This window comes from Microcebus murinus, chromosome 5 (assembly GCF_040939455.1).
Source record: "Microcebus murinus isolate Inina chromosome 5, M.murinus_Inina_mat1.0, whole genome shotgun sequence".
NCBI lineage: Eukaryota > Metazoa > Chordata > Mammalia > Primates > Cheirogaleidae > Microcebus > Microcebus murinus.
Window position 1 is genome coordinate 93,043,851 of NC_134108.1, and position 26,637 is coordinate 93,070,487.

Here is a 26,637-nt window from a genome sequence, read left to right on the forward strand (position 1 = left end):
TAATCCCGCTCCCTGCAGCGCCCTGGGACAGGAGCCTAGAAGAGATAAGGTGAGTGGTGAAGTTATTTGCTCTTCTTGGGGTTGTTTAGATAGATAAAATATTTTGCTGCCAAATGTGCAGTTTATAGTGAGCAACTGTTTTAACTTTGTGGTTAATGCTTATTATTTCACAGTTTGCCTATACCAAACAAAAGGAACAGATATTTATTTATTTTTTTGAGACAGAGTCTCACTTTGTTGCTCAGGCTAGAGTGAGTGCCGTGGCATCAGCCTAGCTCACAGCAACCTCAAACTCCTGGGCTCAAGCGATCCTCCTGTCTCAGCCTCCCGAGTAGCTGGGACTACAGGCATGTGCCACCATGCCCGGCTAATTTTTTTTTCTATATTAGTTGGCCAATTAATTTCTTTCTATTTATAGTAGAGACGGGGTCTCGCTCTTGCTCAGGCTGGTCTCGAACTCCTGACCTCGAGCAATCCGCCCGCCTCGGCCTCCCAGAGAGCTAGGATTACAGGCGTGAGCCACCGCACCCGGCCCAGGAACAGATATTTTTTTCTGCAGATATATAAATGCAAAGGAGCTAGCAAATGTACATCTAGACAAGGCCTCTTTTTTTTTGTTTGTTTTTTTTTTTTTTTTTTTTTTTTTGAGACAGAGTCTCGCTTTGTTGTCCAGGCTAGAGTGATTGCCGTGGCGTCAGCCTAGCTCACAGCAACCTCAAACTCCTGGGCTCGAGCGATCCTTCTGTCTCAGCCTCCCGAGTAGCTGGGACTACAGGCATGCGCCACCATGCCCGGCTAATTTTTTTATATATATATATATCAGTTGGCCAATTAATTTCTTTCTATTTATAGTAGAGACAGGGTCTCGCTCTTGCTCAGGCTGGTTTTGAACTCCTGACCTTGAGCAATCCGCCCGCCTCGGCCTCCCAAGAGCTAGGATTACAGGCGTGAGCCACAGACAAGGCCTCTTGAAGACTTTCATTGCCTATGTATAATGTTCATAATATCAGACATGTTAAAATGTTCCCACACCCCTATAACGCATTACATGTAATTTCAAAAACAAGTAGGTAAGAGTTAAGTGGCATTTCAGTTGATTGGTTGATATAACATGCTTAGTAGCATTTAAAAACATTTACTAATCTTTAAGCCATTACATTTCTTCCTCTTCAGGCAAATCTCAGATATTTTTGTATTCAGTGAAAAAGGATATAGGCTCCAGCCACCTCGTGCCATGGTGCTTAATGAGTACACTAACTCTTCCTGCATCTAAGCATCTACTCCATGTACATTTGGGAGATTTAATCCAAACGATCCAACACGGAGGTCTTTCTCCGGGACCATTTCCAGGGAACTATGCCAAGTTGAGAAGCAGGGCTTCTCTGAGTCAAGCTCTGACACTTAACGAATTTTTCTAGGACTTGCCCCAACCCTTCAAGAGCAGTGGGTCATGTGCTGGCATGCTTTGTTTATTCTCCAAGCAGCCTTTAAAACCTAGGTAGATAGAAGTCTCTTTCTTGGTTCAGAGATATATATATATTTTTGTCTAAGTAAGTTTGTAACCTTGGGGAAATAAATCAACCTCTTGTGAGTTTGGGGAGCATGAATCAATCCATTAGACCCTAACTGAAAGAAAATCTAGTTTCTAAAAATGAAATATAGGGCTCTCTGGAGAAGATGCATAGCATATGAGCTTGGAATAGATGTACCTTCCTCATCATATTACTACATAAGTGATCAACTCTTTCTCCCAGAGAAATATAGTTTGCTTGTTTGTGTAGTAAAAATACCATATAAATACTTAAGATCTTTTATAAGGGGTTGGTTCCATATAGGAGACCATGTTGGCTGGTAACTTGTCAAATCCAATTAATTAAGTCTTTTGCCATCATGTCATATGTTAATAAAATAGAAATAAGTTACAATCACTATAACTTTTAAGTTATACTGAAGCTATAATAAAGTTATACTTTAAGGCTGTACCAAAAACCTTGTTTGTGTTGATACTGCTATCTTCTGACTTTAAACTATTTTTTCTCTGTTGCATTATATACTTAAAGCTAAAATGATTCAACATCTTTCTAAAGTAGCAAACTTAAATTCAGTGTTATACAAAAGAGTTTTTTGTTTTGTTTTGTTTTGTTTTTTGAGACAGAGTCTCGCTTTGTTGCCCAGGCTAGAGTGAGTGCCGTGGCATCAGCCTAGCTCACAGCAACCTCAAACTCCTGGGCTCAAGCAATCCTACTGCCTCAGCCTCCCGAGTAGCTGGGACTACAGGCATGCACCACCATGCCCGGCTAATTTTTTCTATATATATTAGTTGGCCAATTAATTTCTTTCTATTTATAGTAGAGACGGGGTCTCGCTCTTGCTCAGGCTGGTTTTGAACTCCTGACCTCAAGCAATCCGCCCGTCTTGGCCTCCCAGAATGCTAGGATTACAGTCATGAGCCACTACGCCCGGCCCAGGAGAGTTTTTAGTTCCAGTGACAAACTCCTATCAGCTGGTTGTAACAAAGATAGGCCATTCTGACCCATTAGAGAAGCCAAAGTAAATGTGAAGGATATTTCTATGGACAATACATTTAGAATCGACATCTCATATTCTGGCCCAAAATATCTGCTAAATCTGGCAATCTCTTAAATTAGCCCCTTATAATTTTTATTATCCAGATAATTCACTAAAAAGCCTACTTTTATCTATTTAAATAATTGAGAAAAACATGTCTCAGTTTCTCAGAAGGACTGTTAACATAGTCTCAGTTATTGTCCAGAATGACTGTTAAAATTGCCGGTAGGATTGGCTGCCTTTTCCAAGGTTTCCACGTTCGACTCCAGCACTTTACCATGTATCACCCATGATGTTATTAAACATCACGTCCTACGACGTACACCTGCCCAGCAGGGAAGAACAACCCAGGACTGCCCGCTGGGGCCCAGGTCCACGTTGGCTGGTTTTCACTCTAGACCCAGCTTCTCAGATGTTATGTTCATACCCATGTGAATCACCTGGGGAGCGTGTTAAAAACACAGGCTCTTGGCCGGGCGCTGTGGCTCACGCCTGTAATCCTAGCTCTTGGGAGGCCGAGGCGGGCGGATTGCTCAAGGTCAGGAGTTCAAAACCAGCCTGAGCAAGAGCGAGACCCCGTCTCTACTATAAATAGAAAGAAATTAATTGGCCAACTGATATATATAAAAAATTAGCCGGGCATGGTGGCGCATGCCTGTAGTCCCAGCTACCCGGGAGGCTGAGGCAGAAGGATCACTCCAGCCCAGGAGTTTGAGGTTGCTGTGAGCTAGGCTGACGGCACGGCACTCACTCTAGCCTGGGCAACAAAGCGAGACTCTGTCTCAAAAAAAAAAAAAAAACACAGGCTCTTGGGCCAGGCACGGTGGCTCACGCCTGCAATCCTAGCACTCTGGGAGGCCGACGCGGGCAGATTGCTCGAGGTCAGGGGTTCGAAACCAGCCTGAGCGAGACCCCCGTCTCTACCAAAAATGGAAAGAAATTAATTGACCAACTAAAAATACATATACAAAAAATTAGCCGGGCATGGTGGCGCATGCCTGTAGTCCCAGCTACTCGGGAGGCTGAGGCAGGAGGATCCCTGAGCCCAGGAGACTGAGGTTGCTGTGAGCCAGGCTGATGCCACGGCACTCACTCTAGCCTGGGCAAGAAAGTGAGACTCTGCCTCAAAAAAAAACAAAAACAAAAAACACACAGGTTCTGCATTTCCCACGTAGCAGGCTCCCAGAAGCCACTGCAGCTGGTCCAAAAATCACACTTCTGGAGAATCCTGTCTACCCCCATCAGAAGAAGGTTTGGTGGCTTTTCTCACATGTGGATGTTGCCACAATCTAGAGAGGGGTGTGTGTGTGTGTGGTAGTTTTTGAGTCAACAGTTTGCACTTATAATCTTATTTCAACCTCATGGCCAACCGAACGAATTAAGCACCGTCAGCCTCATTGTACAAATGAGAAACTGAGACTTGGAGAGGTTAAGAAACTTGCTCAACTGAGAGGCAGAGCTGAGATTTGAAACTGGGTCTTTTTTCCAGCACCCAGGGGCTAACTCGGAGTAATGTGTTAGGGTAAATGTGTTCTTTCACATTTTCTAAAAGATTTTGGACCCCTATAATACGCTAAAATGTATTTAAAAAAAAGAAAAAAATAATAAATAAAAAAAATAAAACAACAAAAATAAATAAATAAATAAAAGATTTTGGGCCTTTTTTTTTTTTTTTTTTTTTTTTACCAAAGGACCACACTCCAACTATCCAAAGGCTGTCACGCCATCACCCCCACTTTCCACACAGCCCACCTAAGACGAGTCCCCAGGGCTCTGGATGGGGAGTGCCTCCCACTGCCAGCTCATCTCAGGCGAAGATGCACACAGGTGAAGTTTGCAAGCCCTGAGAGATGGGCTCAATTTCCAGTGTCATAAGACCTATTTGAGGAGCCTACATAGTGAACCAGGTTTCTAGCACTCTGGGAGGCTGAGGCAGGAGGACTGCTTGAGCTCAGGAGTTTGAGACCTGCCTGAGCAAGTGCAAGACCCCATCTCTACTAAAAATAGAAAGAAATTGGCTGGACAACCAGAAATATATACAGAAAAAATTAGCCGGGCATGGTGGCGCATGCCTGTAGTCCCAGCTACTTGGGAGGCTGAGGCAGGAGGATCTTTTGAGCCCAGGAGTTCGAGGTTGCTGTGAGCTAGGCTGATGCCACGGCACTCTAGCCTGGGCAACAGAGTGAGACTCTGTCTCAAAAATAAAAAAATAAAAAATAACATTGTGAACCAGGTTTGTTCAATTCAGGACACAACTTGTTGGCCAATGTCAGGAAAAACCAGAGATGAAGGAATGGGCTTAAGTGTACATGCTCGACTGGTTCGACTTCTCGGGTCCTGGGTGTTTGCATTTTGGGTGGAATCCACAAAGCACTGCTCCTTTGTTCCCTGCTTCTTCATTTCCCACAGATGGAATGCCTATTTCCATTGCACCTGCTCTTTTAAGCTTTGACAATGTGCTTTTAAACAATGAGAACAATCGGGTTTACTTTTTGAAGCATAAACAAATCTGGTCTTCTGTACTACTAAGCTGTGGTTTATCCTAATCTTTGCTGAAATTCATTAGAGGTCAAGGAAAAAGGATTAGAGGACCTGGTTTAGGTGCTTAACATATAATGCCATGGGGTAGGGAGGGCCGGAAGGATCAGACAAACATTTATATTTATATACAGTTGTCCCTTGGTAGGTATGTGCTGGAGATTGGTTCTATGACACCCCTGTGCATACAAAAAATCCGAGCATACTCAAGTCCTGAAGTCGGCCCTGCAGAACCTGAGTATATGAAGGTTTAAGCAGGTTTCTTTTTTTTTTTCCTTTTATTTTATTTTATTATGGGGGTACAAATATTGTTAGGGTTACATATATTGCCCCTGCCACCCCTCCCCGCCACCGTGTCAGAACATCAAGCGTGTCCAACCCCCAGGTGGTGTACACCGCACCCATTATCTAAGTGTACACCCTTCCCCTCCTCCCCCTCCCACCTTCCCACCACCTGATAAAAGTTGTAGGTTTTTTTTGACATTTTGGTTGCATTGTATATCTTTGCCTCTCCCTAAGAAGGGTTAGAGGTATTCCCTTCCCCCACACACAATGCTCGCCACAACCCTAAGATATGGGTCTCCCCCCTCCACCCGAATCCCTGCTGAACACTACCACCATTTGTTTTAAGCAGGTTTCTTATCCCACCAATACTGTACTTTCAGTCGGCATTTGGTTGAAAACAATTTGCGTATAAGTGGACCAGCATAGTGCAAACCCTTGTTTTTCAAAGGCCAGCTGTGTACTCATTCAGTAAGGCTCTGTTCAATCCCTGTAAAACCATATCGTACTTTTATTAGACACTTACTTCATTCTGACTTAACTCCTAGTAGTCTGGATGTTTTTGATGTCAGGAACTACATCTTATTCATCTCAGTGTGCCTGGAGTTCCAAACCTAGTGCCTTATCCATAGTAGGTGCTCAATAAATGTTTGATGTTAAAAAAAAATGAATGAAAGATTGAACACAGGAATGTTGTCAAGTTTAGAAACTGGTATCTCCAAGTGCTACATCAACCAACAGTGTCAACAGTAGATATTGCACAGCTTGGGACAACGCTGGGTGGTTCTGTAGGGGATGGAAGGAATATGACAGGGTCTCTGCCTTCCAGTGTACCCAAGGAGAGCAGGTGGTTCTTGGCTGGGTGTGAGACTGTACAAGGTATGGGGCCCTTTCTCTATCATCAGCTATTCTAGAAGGAACAGCTCCTCCTGCAAGGAGCTCAGGTGGGGACTAGAGTCCTGCTGAGGCTTTTTGGATACCCCCCAGTTCAGTCTATCCATCATCCATCCTGAGAGCCATCCTGATGGAGCCAGGGCCAAGACGGTCTGACCAGGTGGGGTGACCGGTTGGCCAGAGCCAGGGATTTAAGGAGCACACAAACACTTGATGGGATTTTTTACAGCTAAATTTCTCACCGTAAACTGAGATATTACTGATATTCTGGTTTTTGACTTTCCTGTGAGTTGTGCTAGCCCAGGCAGCATCCTCTAGTCCAGGCGTCCTCAAACTACGGCCCGTGGGCCACATGCGACCTGCCGAGGACATTTATCCGGCCCTGCCGGGTGTTTTTGCCGCCGCTGCCTGTCCTGCTTAGCAGCCGACTTGTCCCGGACCCACAGTGCGCATGTGTGGAATGTGCGCCGCACTCTCCAACAGCCCTCCAACGGTCTGAGGGACAGTGAACTGGCCCCCTGTTTAAAATGTTTGAGGACCCCCGCTCTAGTCAAATCCCAGCTGAGGCACGAGATTTGGCACTCTGGCAGCTAACCAGGCTGAGGACCGTGGAGAGTGCTCCCTTGGGCAGCTGAGGGCACACAGCCTCCCAACACATGTGCTGCCCCGAGACCCCCGAGCACCCTCTGAGCCACAGTGCCACATGCACTGTGCCCGCAAGTTGGTGTTTTTGCTACTACCTGGAAGCGTCCATTGTTGCAGAGGGGTGGGAGAGTCAAAGGTGAGAAAAGGAGAACTAATGATCCTCTAAGTTGCTCTAGAGCTTTACTGTTTTCAAAGCACTTTGCCTTTATTTTATCTCATTTCATCTTCTCGACAATCCTGTGAAACAGGCAGGGTCACTAACAGAATAGTGTAGTGGCTCTTGCAACGAGGTAGAAAGTGCTATTAGGTGTGTTTACACTGTCACTACACTCTCCTTTAAAAGCCTGCAGATCACCTACTATAATTCTTGCTAATTACGGATGAGGATATAAAGGCAGACAGGGGTGTAGTGAGTTGGGTCCAAGGTGAGCCAGCCCGTTGGGGACTGGTCCTATGTAGGCCTGCGTCTGAGTTTGTGCCAGGGCCCAGGGAAGTCTTGTGACAGAAATCAGAACCCCCAGTTCCCACGGAACATTTCATCCAAACAGACCTGCCTCCTTGCTGCTGTTAGGAAAGATTTTCTTTGGCAGGGGCATTCATGAAACCATTTCATTAACTTCTGGTTCTTCTCTTAAAATACCAGAGGCAGTCTCTCGAATCTACAGAATACCTTGATATCTCTTGATAGTATTCGTTTCTTCTTTCTTTTTCCTCACATTGTGAGCTAGAACATTTATAGAGTAGGGCACAAGCACATTTATGTGCAATTTAAAAACTAATTATAAAAACCACCAATTCTGCTCAAGAAACAGAACATTGCTGGCACCCCAGAAACTTCGAGTGCTGTCACCCATTCGCAACCACATTCTCCTCACTAGAAGGGACCTTTGTCCTCCTTCTGTGATAATTATTTTCTTGCTTTTCTTCATAGTTTTGCCTCCTGTGTATGCATCCCTAAAGAACAGTTTTGTTTGACCTGTTTTAGAATGGCTATCCACGGAGACACAGCATATGGTGTGCGTGAGTCTGTTGTTTAAAAGTGTTTGTTGTTTTTTTTTATTTTGCCCTACAGAGAACCCCAAGCCAGGAGTCATGGCAGCCAAACCCAAGCTCCACTACTTTCGTGGCAGGGGCAGGATGGAGTCCGTCCGCTGGCTGCTGGCCGCGGCTGGAGTGGAGGTTCGTTCCTGACTGGGAGAAGGAAGGAGGGTAATTTGGATGGGACTGAGGTGGTCCCCTTCAAACTTCAGGATGGCGCCTCAGGCTGCACCCACTCCTTTCCTTTCCAGCTGTCTTCCTTTGTAAGAGATGAGAGATGCAGCATAGCTCTGGGCAGGTGGGCGGTTAGGGAAGAGTTAGGAGGCTGGGGAGGGGTTCTGGAAACTTCCTAAGGGCTCAAGAGATCTTGGTGGCTCACAAGACAAAGAAGAGAGAGGAGACCCACAGCTGCCTCACTGTCTGCATTGGGCCCGGCTAAATGTCTGCAGTGTTTTCAGCTCCACCTCAGCACCGCACAGCTGTGTGACACGTGTAGCTGCCAGCTGGAACCGTAGGACTAACTATAGTCTGGTCCCCTCCTGAACAGTCCCCTGAAAGCTCTGCCCCATAGGATCGTTGTTCCTCAACTCTGAGTTCCCTCCTCACTGACTTTTCCATAGATTTGCCTAAGTGCCTTGGAATTGCTTTGTTTTATGCAGGGGTGGGCTTCCTCTTCCCTGTTTGTTTTTGTTTGTTTGTTTTTTTGAGACAGAGTCTCACTCTGTTGCCCAGGCTAGAGTGCTGTGCATCAGCCTAGCTCACAGCAACCTCAAACTCCTGGGCTCAAGAGATCCTCCTGCCTCAGCCTCCCCAGTAGCTGGGACTACAGGCATGTAGCCACCATGCCCGGCTAATTTTTTCTATATATATTAGTTGGCCAATTAATTTCTTTCTATTTATAGTAGAGATGGGGTCTTGCTCTTGCTCGGGCTGGTTTCGAACTCCTGACCTTGAGCCATCCACCTGCCTCGGCTTCCCAGAGTGCTAGGATTACAGGCGTGAGCCACCATGCCCAGCCCCTCTTCCCTATGTAAATGCCATCTCTTCTAGAGCCAGGACTCATTATCATCTTCGTTTTTCTCTTTCTTTAGGGACTCCTCCTCTACACCACTCACCCTACCACACCCCCATCTCAAGATTTGGGGGACTAAAAATATCACTCTTTCTCACAAAAGCTTTAGAAACGCCATCAATAAATTATGATACCCTCACTTGAGTAATGATCTTCAGATCCCTTTCTTTGAATATATGAGCACCAAATCTGTCCCAATATGGAGGGAGAATGACACAGAGAAGGAGAAGAAAGAAGAGAGAGGAAAGGGAAGAAGAGAAATCACTGGGGAAGTTGTAGAAAGGACAATGTTACAAACCAGCCGATCAAGGGGACTCGGACACCAAGATCTAATTAGCCAAATTTTATTAATTCCTGCACAGGGGGTGTCACCACTTCATGCAAGGAGGGAGAGCAGCCCCAAACTCTCTTAGCTGGGGGTTTTATACCCCTTGGGCTAGCACAGCAAGCAAGCTGGTTTACAGAAGCCCCAAGTTGGCAGTTAGCTACATCCTCTTGCAAGCCTTAGCTCTATTACAGCAAAGTTCTACTTAACTACCCATCCCACCCCCCCATCCACCCCCCATCCCATAATAAGTATTGTCTACCTGGTAATTTTCCTTTCCTTCAACAAGAGTTTGGAAGGAGGGAAGTACTAAGGTGAAGGAAAGGAAAAAACAGGACTGAGGGCTTGGGGATATTTTTCAAGTAGACAAGAACCAGAAAGTGCTACCAGTGCCATGCCAATCTAAGCCAATCCACACTTAACACGCTGCCAGAATTTTCAGCTGTGTGGTGGTTGACAGATTTGTGGTTCCTTTTAAAGTTTTATTCTGGAAGCCATTGAGCATTTTATACTATAAGCATTTCTCTCTTTCTCTCCCTCTCTCTCTTTTCAAGACAGAGTCTCACTCTGTTGTTGCCCTGGCTAGAGTGCTGTGGCGTCAGCCTAGCTCACAGCAACCTCAAACTCCTGGGCTCAAAAGATCCGCCCACCTCGGCCTCCCAGAGTGCTAGGAGTACAGGCATGAGCCACCACACCCGGCCTCTCTCTCTCTCTTTCTCTCTCTCTGAATTTAAAGTTATAATAATGCCTCTCTCCTTTGTCTAGTTTGAAGAAGAATTTTTAGAAACGAGAGAACAATATGAAAAGTTGCAGAAGGGTGAGTCCAGATTTATTTCAATGTTATCTTATTAGAAAAATAGAAACTTGTTTCTGGGAGTATGAACTTGTTTTGATATAGGACACAGAGTTCTAGAACGGCAAGTGTTAGAAAAGGCAACCACAGAGCATGACTGCTGACACTACTGTTTATTGTGTCCCTGACACACGGCTGATTTTGCCTTCTGCACTGTCTCCTTAACCTTTCCAAACACTTCCCACACAGGTTATGGTGGTGGCCTCAGTTAATATGATCACATGGGTTGACCAGTGCTCATTGGTTCAATACTCCCCCTCCCACCAAAGATTATTTTAAGAATTATTAAATAATGATCCAGTGGGTTGGAGGGAAGGGGACAAGCAGGAGGGTGAATCTGACCTAAAATATGTTCTAAGTTCTTATGGTTCACATCCACTCTTTCTTGGTGGTTTCAACAGACTAAGAGAAAGCATTTTACCAGGTCACAATGTAGACTCAAGACTATGGAAAATATCCGAATTCGATTAGATTCTGATCCGAAAAGAAGTCCTCAATCGTTATAATTCTCTAGAAAAATTTTTCACACTGAGAAAAAATACTAGTACTTAAATTTCTAACAGCTGTAGCATTATTTTTCCTATCTAAAGAAACCTTGCTGTCCGCATTGTTGCTGGGGATAAACAATCATGAAATCAGCACAAATTGTTTTCAAGAAGGACATTGAGCTAGTAGTCAGCAGAACTGTCACCTACCAACTGCATGACTTTGAGCAAGGCCTTTATCTTCTCTGCATCTCTGAGTCCTTACCGTGAAATAAAAATAATTCCTGCTTGCAGTGAGCCAGAAGATCTTCTTGAGTGGGGGGGGGATCAGGTTACCCCTTCCCCAGTTCTTGTGCAGGGACTTTATTATCTGGCATCCCTCTGAAGCTCCTCTTCCTTTTTATTTCTGCCCTGTTCCACCCAAACGAGGACAGTCCCTGGTACACAGTAGGGCTTTATACCTATTATACAGATGGAATAAGTGAGCACTCCGGCAGGGAGCACTCCCTGACAGCCTGTGAAATCCCCCAGCACTCCCTGAGGCTGGGATGCTGCTATTGTGCTTGGGCCGCCCTCCTGGGCATTGCTGGTACCCAAACAAAGACAGGAGGCAGAGAGGGGCAGCAGAGAGAGCACTGGACTGGGAGTCAGGAGGCCCACTTCTGTCGGCTTAGCTGTGCCCTGACGCGTGCATTTGGGCAAATCACGCTCACCTCCCTTGGCCTCTGCAGTGGCTTGTCTATAAGATGAGGGAATTGAACTCGATGGTATTACGATCCTTCCCTGCAGTCTGGATCTAAGATGTTTACATCCCTCTGAAGAAGACTGGCCACTCCTAGAAGCAGGCGTCATTTCTAATTGACATGTGTGTCTCTCCCACGCAGCAGCAGTCTCTGGCTTTTAGATGCTTGTTGAATATTGAATGAATGTAGAAATTCCTTTAGGAAATAGAGGTCTTGCAGCCTCTGCAAAAACTAATCCTGGTGTTTCCAAGGCATGGTTGTAAACATGGGCTTATTTCTGCTCAGAGAAACTGGGTAAGCCAGGCAGGACATTACAGATCCCATCACAGCTCAGAAAATAAGCTCAGTTAGTTAAAAGTGGCCTAAACTGGCACTCTAGCCCGGGCAACAGAGGGAGACCCTGTCTCCAAAAAAAAAAGCACAAAGTGGGCTAAACTCATCTAGCTAGCCAGGCACACTGGCTCTCTGGAAAACCTGGGGAGGTGCTGCTCCCACTACCTTCTACTGCCTCTCAAAGTGGGAACAGTGTTAGAAGTTGGGGAAGTTAACTGTGGGCTTGCCGATAACGCTAGTGAAGTCTAGTTCCTCTTCTGGGTAAAAGTCCTTATTCTCCACAGCGTGCAGACAGTGAGGGAAATTTAAAAGCTATTTATTTCTTCAAGATCCCACGAAAAGAGCACCATTTGTAATATATCTCTAAATGTATTATTTATTTAGGCAGAGTCACTTGCAACAAAGAGAACTTGCCTTTACTGAACGTTGATTGCTGACAGTGTTTTACTTATCTCACTTCATCTTTTCATAATCCTGCTAGATAGAAATTATTGCTATTCTAGGCAAAAGAAGATGAAACTCAGATAAGTAATTTGCTCAAAGTCACGTGGCTGGAAAGGGCTAAAGCTCACATTTGAACCTAGGTGTGCCTGGCTTCTTGCTGTCACGCCCGTCCTGCTGCCATGCATACCCACAGCTGCTGTGCTTTTCAAAGGACGCAGCCTCCCAGCCTCCCCCTCTGAGTCAGAGTGTCTGGGGAGTGGGGCAGCTCCTTTTAACAATGCCCCACTGTTAGGGTGGAAAGGCTCAGCGGGTGCCCACGGCGTGGGTGGAGAAAGATTTCTCACACAGAGGTTAAGATATGTAAGTAAAATTTATTCTATCATTTAGAAGGACAGAGAGAATGAGAGAGAGAGAGAGAGAGAGAGAGAGAGAGAGAGAGAGAAGGGGGGTGGACAGAGAGCAGGGAGGATGTCGTGGCATCCCAAAGAAAGAGAAGGGAGATGCCAGCAGTGAGGCCAAGTGGCTCGATGATTTTAAGGGGGACAAAGAGAGGTAAAAAATAGTGATGGCTGTCAGTTGATAACAAAAGCAGCAGCAGGTAGACAACAAAAACTTCCAGGATGTCAAAGTCCAAAACTTGGCTTCCCGCCTTTCCAGGAGATGCAACTGTGTCCTGGAGATACGGTTGAGGCTGCTGCTGTTTACTCGGGAACTCTGTAAAAGCAGATTCTCAAAAAACAATTTTGCAGGACAGAGATTTACATCTCTTGTCCGTCCATTCAGCTTTCTTCAGAAGTTGCACAAAGCAGAACTCCTGCAAGGTGCCTGCTAGTGAGAGAACTCATAGGATTGATCTTTAACCGTGACTGGGGAAATTGGAGGATTAGCTATTTTCCTATGTGGGATTAGGTATTTTCCTGTTGTTGTTTTTTAAATTATTATTTATTTATTTATTTTGAGACAGAGTCTCACTCTGTTGCCTGGGCTAGAGTGCCATGGTGTCAGCCTAGCTCACAGCAACCTCACACTCCTGGGCTCAACCAATCCTCCTGCCTCAGCCTCCCGAGTAGCTGGGCCTACAGGCATGCGCCACCATGCCCGGCTAATTTTTCCTATATATTTTTAGTTGGCCAATTAATTTCTTTCTATTTTTAGTAGAGACAGGGGTCTTGCTCTTGCTCAGGCTGGTTTTGAACTCCTGATCTTTAGTGATCCGCCCGCCTCGGCCTCCCATTTCCTGCTGTTTTTGCAAGGCCAACCCTTTACCCACTTCAGGTGATTCTTATAGACTGTAAACTTTGAGAACCAGAAGCACAGTTATAGTAAATAAATAAAGTAAATATAATAAAGTCTTAAATAATCATGATTAACCAATACACAAAATGCATGAAACTGCCGAACAGATCTCAAATTTTAAGCAAATGGAAGACAGTTCCTCAACAATTGGGGTCTTTAACTCATCACTTGGGATAAAAACTAAAAATCACTCAGAGGAATTATAAACAGATGTGAACCATCCTGTAGACTTACTGCAACCACTGAAAAAGAGTATCTTAACCTCTCTTTGCTCAAACTGCAGATGGACGCCTGCTTTTCGGCCAAGTGCCTTTGGTTGAAATTGATGGAATGGAGCTGACACAGACTAGAGCCATCCTCAGCTACCTTGCGGCCAAGTACAACTTGTATGGGAAGGACCTGAAGGAGAGAGTTAGGTACCGTAGCATTCATGCCATCACTTGGTCCCTGTCCAAGCTTCTGCTGTCCTGCCCCAGCTGAAACTGGTTCAGGCGTAACCTTTCAGCCTGGACTGAGAGGAGAAGACAAGTGGAACAAAGGGGAGATGTCTTGCCAGACCTGGCATGCCTTGTGCAGAATTCTGAATAAATACTCCACTCCTCCCCTTTTTGTGTCTACTAATAGTGCAGTGAATGCTGCATGGAGCACTCCCAACCAGATATGTTCTCAGAAAATGACCTATTCTACATGAAGATGGAAATGACTGACCAATCAAACAAATATGGAGCATTGCATCAGTGATCTACTTAATATAAATGATGCTGTATAACATTCCACCTTGAAACACATGACTTAAATCAGCAGATCCATGGCACCAGGCTTGCCTTATCTCAGCTGGGCTCACTCATCTGTCTGAAGTGAGCCAGGCAGCTCTGGCTTTGGGTGTTGGCTGACTATCTGTTGGGGGACGAATGGGCCATGTGCCTCTCGTTCTCTTATCCTGAGCTTGTCCTCATGGCAGCCGGGCAGGGTGCTAAGAGTGAGGGTGAAAGCACACAGGCCTCTTAAGTTCTGGACTCAGAACTGGTACCTCCTCATTTTGCCTCATTCCACTAGTCAACGCAAGTCACAGACTTAGCGTGGGAAATAGGCCCCAATGGGTTGATGGAAGGAGCTTCCAAGTCTCTTCACAAATACCAGAAGGTGAAGCTTTGTGGCCATTTTTTTGCATCTGTACACTACAAGAGAAGCAATGTCAAACAATGTGTGAATAAAATCCTTTTGTGACAATGCAAATAAGTACTGATGTGCAAAAGCAGTCTGTTCCTTATTCTTTTGATGCATATTTTTTAAATCAGTTTTTAAAATCTCCATGTTTTTTTCTAAAATATGTGTCCTAAGCTATAGATAGTATTATTAATATTCTTTTTCTCTTGGTTAGGCATATAGAGTAAAGCAAATGGGCTAGGTGACAATTTAACATGAAAGAAAAATGACTTGTAATTCAGCTAGGACAATGAGAGTTTCTTCTTCTTTTTTACATTTTTTTTTAGAGACAGGGTCTCACTCTCTTTCCCAGACTGGACTTAAACTCCTAGGCTCAAGTGATCCTCCTGTCTCAGCCTCCTGAGATAACTAGCACAGTATGAATATACCAGCAAATAATAGTAATATATCTACCATTATTAGGTTTTTTCCCCCCTAATGGTTGTCATTGTGCAAAATAATCCTTTGTGTTTCTTTTAATCATTAATTTTTCAAGTTGGATTATATTGATTTTTACAATCTGTATATGACTGCAGTAACGTAGGGAGTTTTTGTTCATTTGCTTTTAGAAATGGAGGATTTTTTTTAAGACGGAGTCTCGCTTTGTTGCCCAGGCTAGAGTGAGTGCTGTGGTGTCAGCCTAGCTCACAGCAACCTCAAACTCCTGGGCTCAAGCAATCCTGCTGCCTCAGCCTCCCGAGTAGCTGGGACTGCAGGCATGAGCCACCATGCTCAGCTAATTTTTTCTATATATATTTAGTTGGCCAATTAATTTCTATTTATAGTAGAGACGGGGTCTCGCTCTTGCTCAGGCTGGTTTTGAACTCCTGACCTCAAGCAATCCGCCCGCCTTGGCCTCCCAGAGTGCTAGGATTACAGGCGTGAGCCACTGTGCCCGGCCAGAAATGGAGGATCTTGCTATATTGCCCAGGCTGGATTTGAGCTCTTGGACTCAAGGGATCCTCCTGCTTCAGCCTCCTCAGTAGCTGAGACTACAGGCATGAGCCACTGTGCCATTATTCGTATTTTTAATAACCCTTTTCTTTCCTTTTTTTTTTTTTTTTTTTTTTTTAGTGTTTGTCATTGAAAGGAAAACTATAAAAGGAATGAAATAGAGCTGTTTGTCTGACCCGACTAGGAAATTAAACTTTTCTTTCTCAGTTGCCAGGTCAATGGAACACCTGTTAAATTACATATCTTTTCTAAGTACCTGAAAAGGTTTTAGTACTAATAGTTTTGCATTTTTGGTAAACTTCATTGACTTCAGATTTTAAAGCCGTAATAATCCAATTATTTGTTGATAGCAGATTTCAACTTAGAGGCATTCATTAGTCCTTTCATACATCCTTGTATTCCTAAAAATTTCCAGAGACCCTACTATATCCCAGTCAATTAGCTGGTTCTGGCATCAAAAATCATTCATGAGAGGCCGGGCGAGGTGGCTCACGCCTGTAATCCTAGCACTCTGGGAGGCCCGAGGCTGGCGGATTGCTCAAGTTTAGGAGTTCAAAACCAGCCTGAGCAAGACCGAGACCCCGTCTCTACTAAAAAAATATAAAGAAATTGGCCGGGCGCTGTGGCTCACACCTGTAATCCTAGCTCTTGGGAGGCCGAGGCGGGCGGATTGCTCAAGGTCAGGAGTTCAAAACCAGCCTGAGCAAGAGCGAGACCCCGTCTCTACTATAAATAGAAAGAAATTAATTGGCCAACTGATATATATATTAAAAAAAAAAAATTAGCCGGGCATGGTGGCGCATGCCTGTAGTCCCAGCTACTCGGGAGGCTGAGGCAGAAGGATCACTCGAGCCCAGGAGTTTGAGGTTGCTGTGAGCTAGGCTGACGCCACGGCACTCACTCTAGCCTGGACAACAAAGCGAGACTCTGTCTCAAAAAAAAAAAAATATATATATATATATATATAAAGAAATTAATTGGCCAACTAAAAATATATAGAAAAAATTAGCCGGGCATGGTGGCGCATGACTGTAGTCCCAGCTACTCGGGAGGCTGAGGCAGGAGGATTGGTTGAGCCCAGGAGTTTGAGGTTGCTGTGAGCTAGGCCGACGCCACGGCACTCTCAAACCTGGGCAACAGAGTGAGACTCTGTCTCAGAAAAAAAAAAAAAAAGTCATTCATGAGAGCAGAAGCTTCAGGGGGACATTCAAAAATCATTTGCCCAACATCTATTTATACCACAGAAGTGTCGGATGAGGGAACCCTATACTAGAAAATTCCTCTCGGAATGAAAGCCAAATGGTGTTTTGTCAGGATCGACATGTACACGGATGGCACCCTGGACCTGATGATGATGGTGGCGGTGGGTGCATTCAAGCCCCCTGCGGAAAAAGAGGAGACCATCGCTTCCGCCGTGAAGAGTGCTAAAACCCGGTACTTTCCCGTCTTTGAAAAGGTAGGCTACAGGGGTCCAGGGCTTCTACATTTCCTCTTGCTGAGAATATTTCAAGAGTGGATATCTGAAAAGCTTTCTTGCTTTTGAATCAAAACTGTAATAAGGATTCCAGAACAAATAACAAGGAAAATTATGGAGCCTCCAATAAAACAGTATTGGAATGAATCAAGTGCAATGAGGGTATACAGCATTTCTGTTCTGATTTTAAAAATAAGCCGTCAGCCCAAAAGTGTCACCACCTTGAATTCGCTGTGGTATGGATACTTTATTAGGTCCAATATTAGAGGTTAATCATGCCTCAATCAAAAGACAAAGTCTCTTAAAATGACAACTTTTCTGAAGTAATTTTGAAGTAAATACTAAGGGCAAATGTCCCCATTCATAGTACATCTAGGGAAGTTCCAAACCCCGAGGACAGCATGGGAAATGATAAGGAAGACTTATTAGTATAAGGTTTTACTGTCAAAAGAATTTTGTGGTATATATATCCTCAGTCTTAGCCCTGGGAAAGAATGACTTATTATTGACTACCCTATAATGAAGAATTCTGTCAGTACCCAGAGCATTACATAAGCAAGTTCCTATTGATCCAACAATGTGCGTGTTGTTGAAATACTTTTCCTTTAAAATAAGCACAATGAATATTTGCGTTGTACTGTTATTCAGTGTGCTTTATCATACTGCAGATTTTGAAGTCAGTGTGTGGCCTAATCTGGTACTTCCCCAAACATTTTTAAATTATTTATTTAAATCAAGATCAAACTCAACTTCATTAATTGTAATTGATCAATGCATTTCTTAGTCCTTTTTAAAATCTGTAAGGTCCCCATTTCCTCTCTTTCTCTCCTTTTTTCCTCTTGCATTTGTTTTGTAGAGTTTCTCATAGTGTGGATTTTACTCATTGTGACATATTCCTTTGTTTCTAGATTTCTCATAAATTGGAAGTTAGAAGCAGAAGCTTGATTACGGCCAGGCCCTATTATTTTGGCCAGATTGCTTTATAGGTGGTGCTGTGCAGGTCGTCAGGAAACACAAATTCTCTGATTGTCGCTCTTAGGATGTTCATGCAATTGATGACCAATGTCATGCCTAGATATGCTGATTTATTAGCAGATGCAAAATGTTGACATTTTGCATCCAATCCTGTCAGTCTCTCTTTAATTATTAGCTGGAACATTTTCTATAAAAAGAATTTACCCATCATAATATATTTGGCTACTCTGGGATATGAAAGAAAGTAGGATAAATGCTCTATTTTCTTTTTTTTTTTTTTTAATCTATTTTTTTTCTTTTTAACTCACTTAAAAAAAGTGAGTTAGTTACCTAGTGTTTTCAAAGGAGAGCAATGAGTTGTTTATTATTATTGTTTTTGTCCTTTAAGTGTGTTAATATGATACAATTTATTGTCATGAATTTAAACACATTTGTTGTATGTTAATTACTTTCAAATCTCTTATTCTTTTTTTTATAATATTTTTAAATTTAAAAATAGCAGTGAAGCGTGGCACCTTGAGTGGTGCATTCTTGCCTATCCAACCCTCCTTAAACAGATTTTGGATCATTCAGAACACTCACTTATAAACTATTCTATTATTAATAATATCTAACTTTGGCCGGGCGCGGTGGCTCATGCCTGTAATCCTAGCACTCTGGGAGGCTGAGGCAGGAGGATCGCTCAAGGTCAGGAGTTTGAAGTAAGAGCAAGACCCCGTCACTACTAAAAATAGAAAGAAATTAATTGGCCAACTAAAAATATATAGAAAAAATTATCTGGGTATGGTGGCGCGTGCCTGTAGTCCCAGCTACTCAGGAGGCTGAGGCAGGAGGATCTCTTGAGCCCAGGAGTTTGAGGTTGCTGTGAGCTAGGCTGACGCCATGGCACTCTAGTCAGGGCAACAAAGTGAGACTCTGTCTCAAAAAAAAAAAATTAACTTGGAGTTAAAAAATAGTTTTATTTTTTAAAAAATATACCTTAGTGTCTAGTATGTTCCTAGAGAATCTTTTAGTAAAATGGAACTATATGATTCATTCATCTCCTATTTGTTCTTTCTGAAATAAGTAGATGCTAAATGCTCCTTGAGTCTAGTCTTTGGCGGGGACTGCGTTACTTCTACTCTGTAAGACAGGATGGAGTGAATAATTTTGATTGTGTTTTGAAATCAAATGCAAAGTTACTAGTTTCCGTGTAATGAGGTTAAAGAACTAGAAATTATTTCAAAATGGTGTCACCCTGGCATGTCACTGGGACTTGGGCTTGTGTTATTTTTAGATGCCAAGCCATCTTTCTTGATATCCTTCTGTTCAAGAGCATATATTCTTTCGGTCTGAGCAAGGCATTCTCTCTGGGGCTGAGGGGTAGAGCTTTCTTTTCTCTGTGTGGAGATAATGACCCTGAGCAGAAAACAAACCTTGCTTCTTGGATTCATCTAGATAATTAAACTGCTTTTGCCAAATCAAAGAATATCATCTACTTCAACTCAATAATGTAGGTAATGTATTTTGAAATATGTAAGTCCAAATTTTTGCACTCAGAAATTAAATTTTTTTCTGAAAATAAGGTGAGTTTTTAAAATCATTTTATGAGAAATAGACGCTCATTATTAAAAAATTGGATAATACAGAAATCTAGAATGTGGAAAGAAATTATTACTATTACCCTTACAACCAAAAGATAAATGGCAATATTATTTTCCTGTATTTTCTTCTAGTCTTTTCACTATAAATAAGTTTTTATTTAGATTTTTAGATAATTATAATTACACAAAAGATAATTTCACCTGTTATTCTATTACAATTGACCCCTGAGCAATGCAGAAATTGGGGAACCAACTCCCCATGCAGTCAAAAATCTGAATATAACTTTTGACTCCCCCAAAACTTAGCTATTGATAACATGAACAGGCAATTAAGACATATTTTGTATGTTATAGGTATTATACACTGTATTCTTTTTTTTTTTTTTGAGACAGAGTCTCACTTGTTGACCAGGCTAGAGTGAGTGCCATGGCGTCAGCCTAGCTCACAGCAACCTCAAATTCCTGGGCTCAAGCAATCCTCCTGCCTCAGCCTCCCGAGTAGCTGGGACTACAGGCATGCGCCACCATGCCCGGCTAATTTTCTATATATATTAGTTGACCAATTAATTTCTTTCTATTTATAGTTATTCTTTTTTTTTTTTTTTTTTTTTTGAGACAGAGTTTCGCTTTGTTGCCCAGGCTAGAGTGAGTGCCGTGGCGTTAGCCTGGCTCACAGCAACCTCAGTCTCCGGGGCTCAGCGATCCTTCTGCCTCAGCCTCCCGAGTAGCTGGGACTACAGGCATGTGCCACCATGCCCGGCTAATTTTTTGTATATATATTTTTAGTTGGTCAATTAATTTCTTTCTATTTTTGGTAGAGACGGGGTCTCGCTCAGGCTGGTTTTGAACTCCTGACCTTGAGCAATCCGCCCGCCTCGGCTTCCCAAAGTGCTAGGATTACAGGCGTGAGCCACTGCGCCCGGCCTATCCACTGTATTCTTAAAGTAAGCTAGAAAAAAGAAAATATTATTAAGAAAATCATAAGGAAGAGAAAATATATTTCCTGTTCATTAAGTGAAAGTGGATCATCATAAAGGTCTTCATCCTTGTCATCTCTATGTTAAGTAGGCTGAGGAGGAGGAAGAAGAGAAGGGGTTGGTCTTGCTGTCTTAGGGGCAGCAGAGGTGGAAGAAAATTCACATATTAGTGGATCCACACAATTCAAACCTATATTATTCCAGGGCCAACTGTATTAAAAATATTTCCAAAAGCAGAGCTGCTATATATCTACTACTTGGCACTAACAAGTGTCAATACTTTTATCTTATTGCTTACGATCTTTTTCTTTCTCCTTAAAACAAATCTGTATAGATAGTTGCATTCGCCTTTGGACTGTGCTCAAATATTATATCCCTTCCTCTCTCCTTCCCCAGAGGCAACCACTATCAGGAATCTGATGAAAATTCTTTCAGTCTATTTTAAAAAATAAAGACCTGGCTTTGGGTTGTTTTAAAATGTTTTACATATGTAAATGTTATATATTTTTATGTGCATAGCCCTACCACCATACTATGTTTGTTCTACAACTTGTTTTTTTTCAATCAACTTTGCTTTCGAGCTATACTGGCAAATGTCTTGCATTACTAATACATTTGTATTTACCCCTCTCATTTTATTTTGTTTTCCATTTACAAATACAAGACTTTTGCTTTGCCTTTCCTCCTTTCTAAATCCTATTCGATCCATCAGGTTTTCTTTGTTCTCAACTTTTCTTCTAATGAATGGTTCAGAAGATAAACATTTCTTTTTTAAACTATCAGCCTTTATCCTTCTCAACTTTCCTCCAAAATTCTCTCTTCTTCTCCTTTTTAGTGTTTTTGTTGAATATTATTTTAAATCCAATTTGTTTTTAAGCTTCTCCTAATTAGTATTTTTTTTTTTAACTGTCACTACTTATGTATAATGGATCCATCGACATGCCTAACTGATTATTTGCTCACCATTGCTCCTTGCTTCTCATGCTTGTCTTCTGGGTGCTTTTTCCTTCTCCACGAAGAATATATATATGTGTGTGTGTGTATATATATATATTTATATATATATATATATATATATATATTTAGTTCTTTCAAGAAAGGTCTATGAGTGGTTAGCTCTTTCAGACTTTGTCATAAGATATATTTTATCTTCACTCTAAAGCAATTACTTAGATGGTTATAGAATTATAGATTAATAATTATTTTCATCCAACACTTTGAAGCTATTACAATGTCTTCTGGACTTAATTGTTGCCATTTAGAAGTCTGCCATTATTGTGATTATTTTTCCTTTGATGGTATGGTATTTAACTTTTTTCTCATTTTAGATTTTCTCTTTATCTGTTATACTTTCAATGCTATGTGTTTACTTCTGGATTTGTTTTTATTTATCTGCTTGTTGTTCTTTTCAGTCTGAGGATTTTCCTTTTTTTTTTTTCTATTCTGGAAAATTCTCTACAAAATAGCATTGAAAATTGCCTCTTTCCTATTCTATTTTGTCTTTCTGGGCTCCTGTTAGACATTTGTTGGAGCTTTCTCTGTCTTTTATGTTTCTTCACTTCTCTTTCATATTTTCAGTCTCTTTATCTCTGTAGGTTTCCTTAGATCCAAATTACTTAGTGCCAAATTACTGATTGTTTTTTCAGTTTCTCCATTGAGTTTTTTATTACATCAATGTTTGTGTGTTTCATCTCAAAAATTTTATTTGTATCTTTTTCAAATCCATATGCCCCTTTTTACTACATGCCTTTCTTTTCATTATTTCTTTGAACATTTTAAACATTTTTAACTCTTTACAGAGTTTACTCTTGTTTTTGGCTCTGTGGCTCAAAATTCTCCTTTCTCGTTTGGCTATTGCCTCTGTCTCATAGATGAGTTGGGTGTGTAATTTTTAGATATATGCTTGTCCTCAGCAGGAGCCACATTCCGTATATTTGACATATCCCATCAAGTGTTTTTATCTTTGCCTTGGCCAGGATACTCTAGAATTCACTAATTCTAAACGTTTTCTTGTTCACACTAACGTTTATTTTTATTCTGGTATGTGTCACAGGAAGAGACATGGTGCCTGAATTTATCTCTGTTCTTTATTTATGGAGTAAACCTATATTTAATGCACCTGCTACTCAAAGCTGCACCTGAGAGATTTTTTAACATTCACTTTTCACTGGATAGTGAAAAATTAGCTTTTTATGTGGCTCAGGTTTGGACTTCTGGTATCTCATTGGTGACTTGTTTCTACTGCTGGTATAGCAGCCAGGCTCCAGCTGATGGTAGCTTTTGTGTCTCCCTGTACCAGTGGATACATTTTTTACTTAACTACTTTCAGGTTTGTAACAGAAGCCCAGTGCCAGCACTTCACCACCCAAGGAGGCTTAACAGTCACTGACAAACTTCCAGAAACATTATGCCAATTTACAGCATGTGCAAGAGTATTGGTTTCATGCTATCCTTGCCAGCATTGGAGATTTTGAAAAGAAAAAAGATTCTTCAATAAATCTGATCTGCACAAAAGATTTCATGCTTTTGTAAATGCTTAACCAGGCAAAATAGTCTTTACTTCCATTTGATATTCTTTTTATTTTTCTTTCTGTAGATTTTGAAAGACCATGGAGAGGATTTTCTCGTTGGCAACAAATTCAGTTGGGCAGACATACAATTGCTGGAAGCTATTTTATTGGTGGAAGAACTAGATGCCTCTGTTCTTTCTGACTTCCCTCTGCTAAAGGTAGTATATGAATATCCACACGTAGCCCAGGAAGAAAATGAACAAAGGCTGAAACAAAATGTGCTTCTAGGCCAATCTCAAAAGAAACTTAAGAAGATGGTTTTGAAAGTTGTTTTATTCATTTTGGTTATTTTCTCTAGCGTAGACTATGGCATCTGTTAGGAAATAAAACCTCATGAAAGGAGAAAATATAGATTATTTTGATTCTGAACATTTAGTACCTTCCCTTTTGAGGGCTTTGAGCATTTTTTCCCTGACAAAGCAAGGCTGACAAGTCTGTTTTCGTTGGCTCCTTCGGCAGCTTCTACCAGACAACTCAGGCCACTGTCAGTCCCTTGGATGCTGCCCACCCTGCTCAGAGCTCCTGCTTGGGTGGCACTGCCAGTCTCCTGTTGCGTTGCCCCTGCCCTCAGACAGGATTCTGCCACTGCCAGACCTCACCTGGCCTCTGTTCCAATTCTTTTTTTTTTTTTTTTAATTGAGAAATAATTTACATCTAAGGCCATATCTAAACATATCCAGGGGTAGATAGAGCTTTACAACAAATTGGCAGACCTCAAACTGTAGCCAGGGAGTCCAAAACACTACATTTACTTTTTAAAAATTCCCTCAACATCTGTAACCCCATAATATGCTGAAATAAAAAAAAATAATCCCTCAAAGTACAAAATTTCTACGTATTTCGATTGAGATTCTTACAAAGCATGCCCTAGTAATACTACTTATAGACTTGATAAGTTTAAATTAATGTATGTGCCGTACCTGTCTTTTTCAATAGTTTCTTGATAAACAGTAAGTTGGTCCTGCATGTAATCTTCATGCTTATGAAAAACATCACATGTTGGCTTCCAGTTACTACAGCCGTCTTTGATCTCCTCACTATGTTTATAGTAATGTCCAATTTCCTCATCTGTTGTATTTATAGTCTCATGTATCTTACAAATAGTTTCTCCAATATCTTCAAAGCATCTATTAATTCTTTGAACAATATCTTCTTTAGTACTTATATATCTTGCTCATACTGGAAAACAAATTCTAGCAAACGTCTGTCCAAACTGGCAAATAGGCTGTCACTCATGTTGGTTACTAAATGGCCCCTCTGGACTGGAACTTCTACTCCCTGGGTCCCAAAGGCCACTCAAGGTCCCAGGCACTGGGGACACGACACTGTTCCAATTCCTTAGAAACATTTTATCTAATAGGTGACCGTGGGTTTTGTCGTTCAAGAATAGCAATTTTTTTTTCTTATTACAAAAGAAATGCAAGTTCATGTAGCTACCTTAGACATTGATATAAACAAAAAAGAAGAAGAAAAAAAGACCTGTAATCCCACCAGCCAAATGTTACTGCATGAGATTTCTGGACCTACTATTTTACATGTTTCCCCCAAATAGGATCATACTGGAGATTGTTTTGTAGCTTGCTTTTTTTTTTTTTTTTTTTTTTGAGACAGAGTCTCGCTTTGTTGTCCAGGCTAGAGTGAGTGCCGTGGCGTCAGCCTAGCTCACAGCAACCTCAAACTCCTGGGCTCGAGCGATCCTTCTGCCTCAGCCTCCCGAGTAGCTGGGACTACAGGCATGAGCCACCATGCCCGGCTAATTTTTTATATATAAATCAGTTGGCCAATTAATTTATTTCTATTTATAGTAGAGACGGGGTCTCGCTCTTGCTCAGGCTGGTTTTGAACTCCTGACCTTGAGCAATCCGCCCGCCTCGGCCTCCCAAGAGCTAGGATTACAGGCGTGAGCCACCGCGCCCGGCCTGTAGCTTGCTTTTGACATTCTTTTCAATTATCATGAATATATGTACACGTCAACAAATAGTCTTATGCAATGTTATGCTATTTTATTTTCGTTAGGTATAATAGAATCACATCTTTTTGAAAAAATCAGAGCTATCAAAAAAGGGCATAAATTGAGAAGTCTCATTCCCACCACTGCTCTCTCACCTTCCAGCTCTCTGCTTTTATTGGTTTCCTGTGTATCCTACCAGGGCTCCCATTTATGCAAATATAAGCAAATACGAATATGTATTCTTATTCTTCCCTCTACTCCCCTCATTTTCTTACACAAAATGGAAAATAGTGTATATTCTTTTTGTCCCGGTTTTTATTCAATTGTGACAACGACTTTTTTTTTTTAGTCAAAGTCTCACTCTGTTGCCAGGGCTAGAGTGCTGTGAGGTTAGCCTAGCTCACAGCAACCTCAAACTCCTGGGCTCAAGCGATCCTCCTGCCTCAGCCTCCCAAGTAGCTGGGACTGCAGGCATGCGCCACCATGCCCTGCTAATTTTTTTTTTGTATATATATTTTTAGTTGGTCAATTAATTTCTTTCTATTTATAGTAGAGACGGGGTCTCGCTCTTGCTCAGGCTGGTTTCGAACTCCTGACCTTGAGTGATCTGCCAGCCTCGGGCCTCCCAGAGTGCTAGGATTACAGGCGTGAGCCACAGCGCCCGGCCCATGATAAAGTTTTGATTTTTCTTAAAGGTTGTAATTGCTGTTGAGGCCCTGATTTTACTGTTTTTCATTTCAGGCATTTAAAACAAGAATCAGCAACATCCCCACAATTAAGAAGTTCCTGCAGCCTGGGAGTCAAAGGAAGCCGCCCCCGGATAGCCACTATGTTGCGGTAGTCAGGGAAATCCTGCAGTTCTGATGGCAGCAGGCCTCACTCAGGATGGCAAGAGTCATGCTCTACTTGCAGCACCAGCACATGCCATCTAGGTGAACAGTAGGAGCAAGCTGTAGATTCTAGGAGCTAAGTGTCTGAGAAGAACAAAGCCACGCTGCTATCAATGGCAAACGCTGATTAAATGCAATATAAAACCATCCAGATGCGTGAGGTTCTTTTTAATCTCGTCAATTGTGGATGATGGTCTACAACTTTTATGGAATCAATGTTCAGTATAAATAAATAGAAGCCGGGTATATGCAGGGCAGTGGCCCACACAAGACACTGCTCTGATGTCTGCATCAAGATCATGGCCAGAGGCTGGGCGCGGTGGCTCACGCCTTTAATCCTAGCACTCTGGGAGGCCGAGGCGAGTGGATCGCTTAAGGTCAGTAGTTCAAAACCAGCCTGCCTGAGCAAGAGTGAGACCCTACTAAAAATAGAAAGAAATTCACTGGCCAGCTAAAAATACATAAAAAAAATTAGCCCGGCATGGTGGCACATGCCTGTAGTCCCAGCTACTCGGGAGGCTGAGGCAGGAGGATCGCTTGA

At 42.3% G+C, this 26,637-nt stretch overlaps 1 protein-coding gene across 1 annotated transcript; it reads left to right on the top strand.

The window, feature by feature from the left end:
• LOC105869170 (glutathione S-transferase A4-like) lies at positions 1-26,243 on the top strand. The gene is made up of 7 exons (XM_076002746.1): positions 1-49; positions 8,000-8,106; positions 10,128-10,179; positions 13,800-13,932; positions 16,991-17,132; positions 23,282-23,413; positions 25,948-26,243. Exons 2-7 carry the CDS (start codon positions 8,020-8,022, stop codon positions 26,068-26,070), a joined length of 669 nt encoding a protein of 222 aa, XP_075858861.1. The 5' UTR covers positions 1-49; positions 8,000-8,019; the 3' UTR covers positions 26,071-26,243.
• The last annotated feature ends 394 nt before the right edge of the window (positions 26,244-26,637 follow it).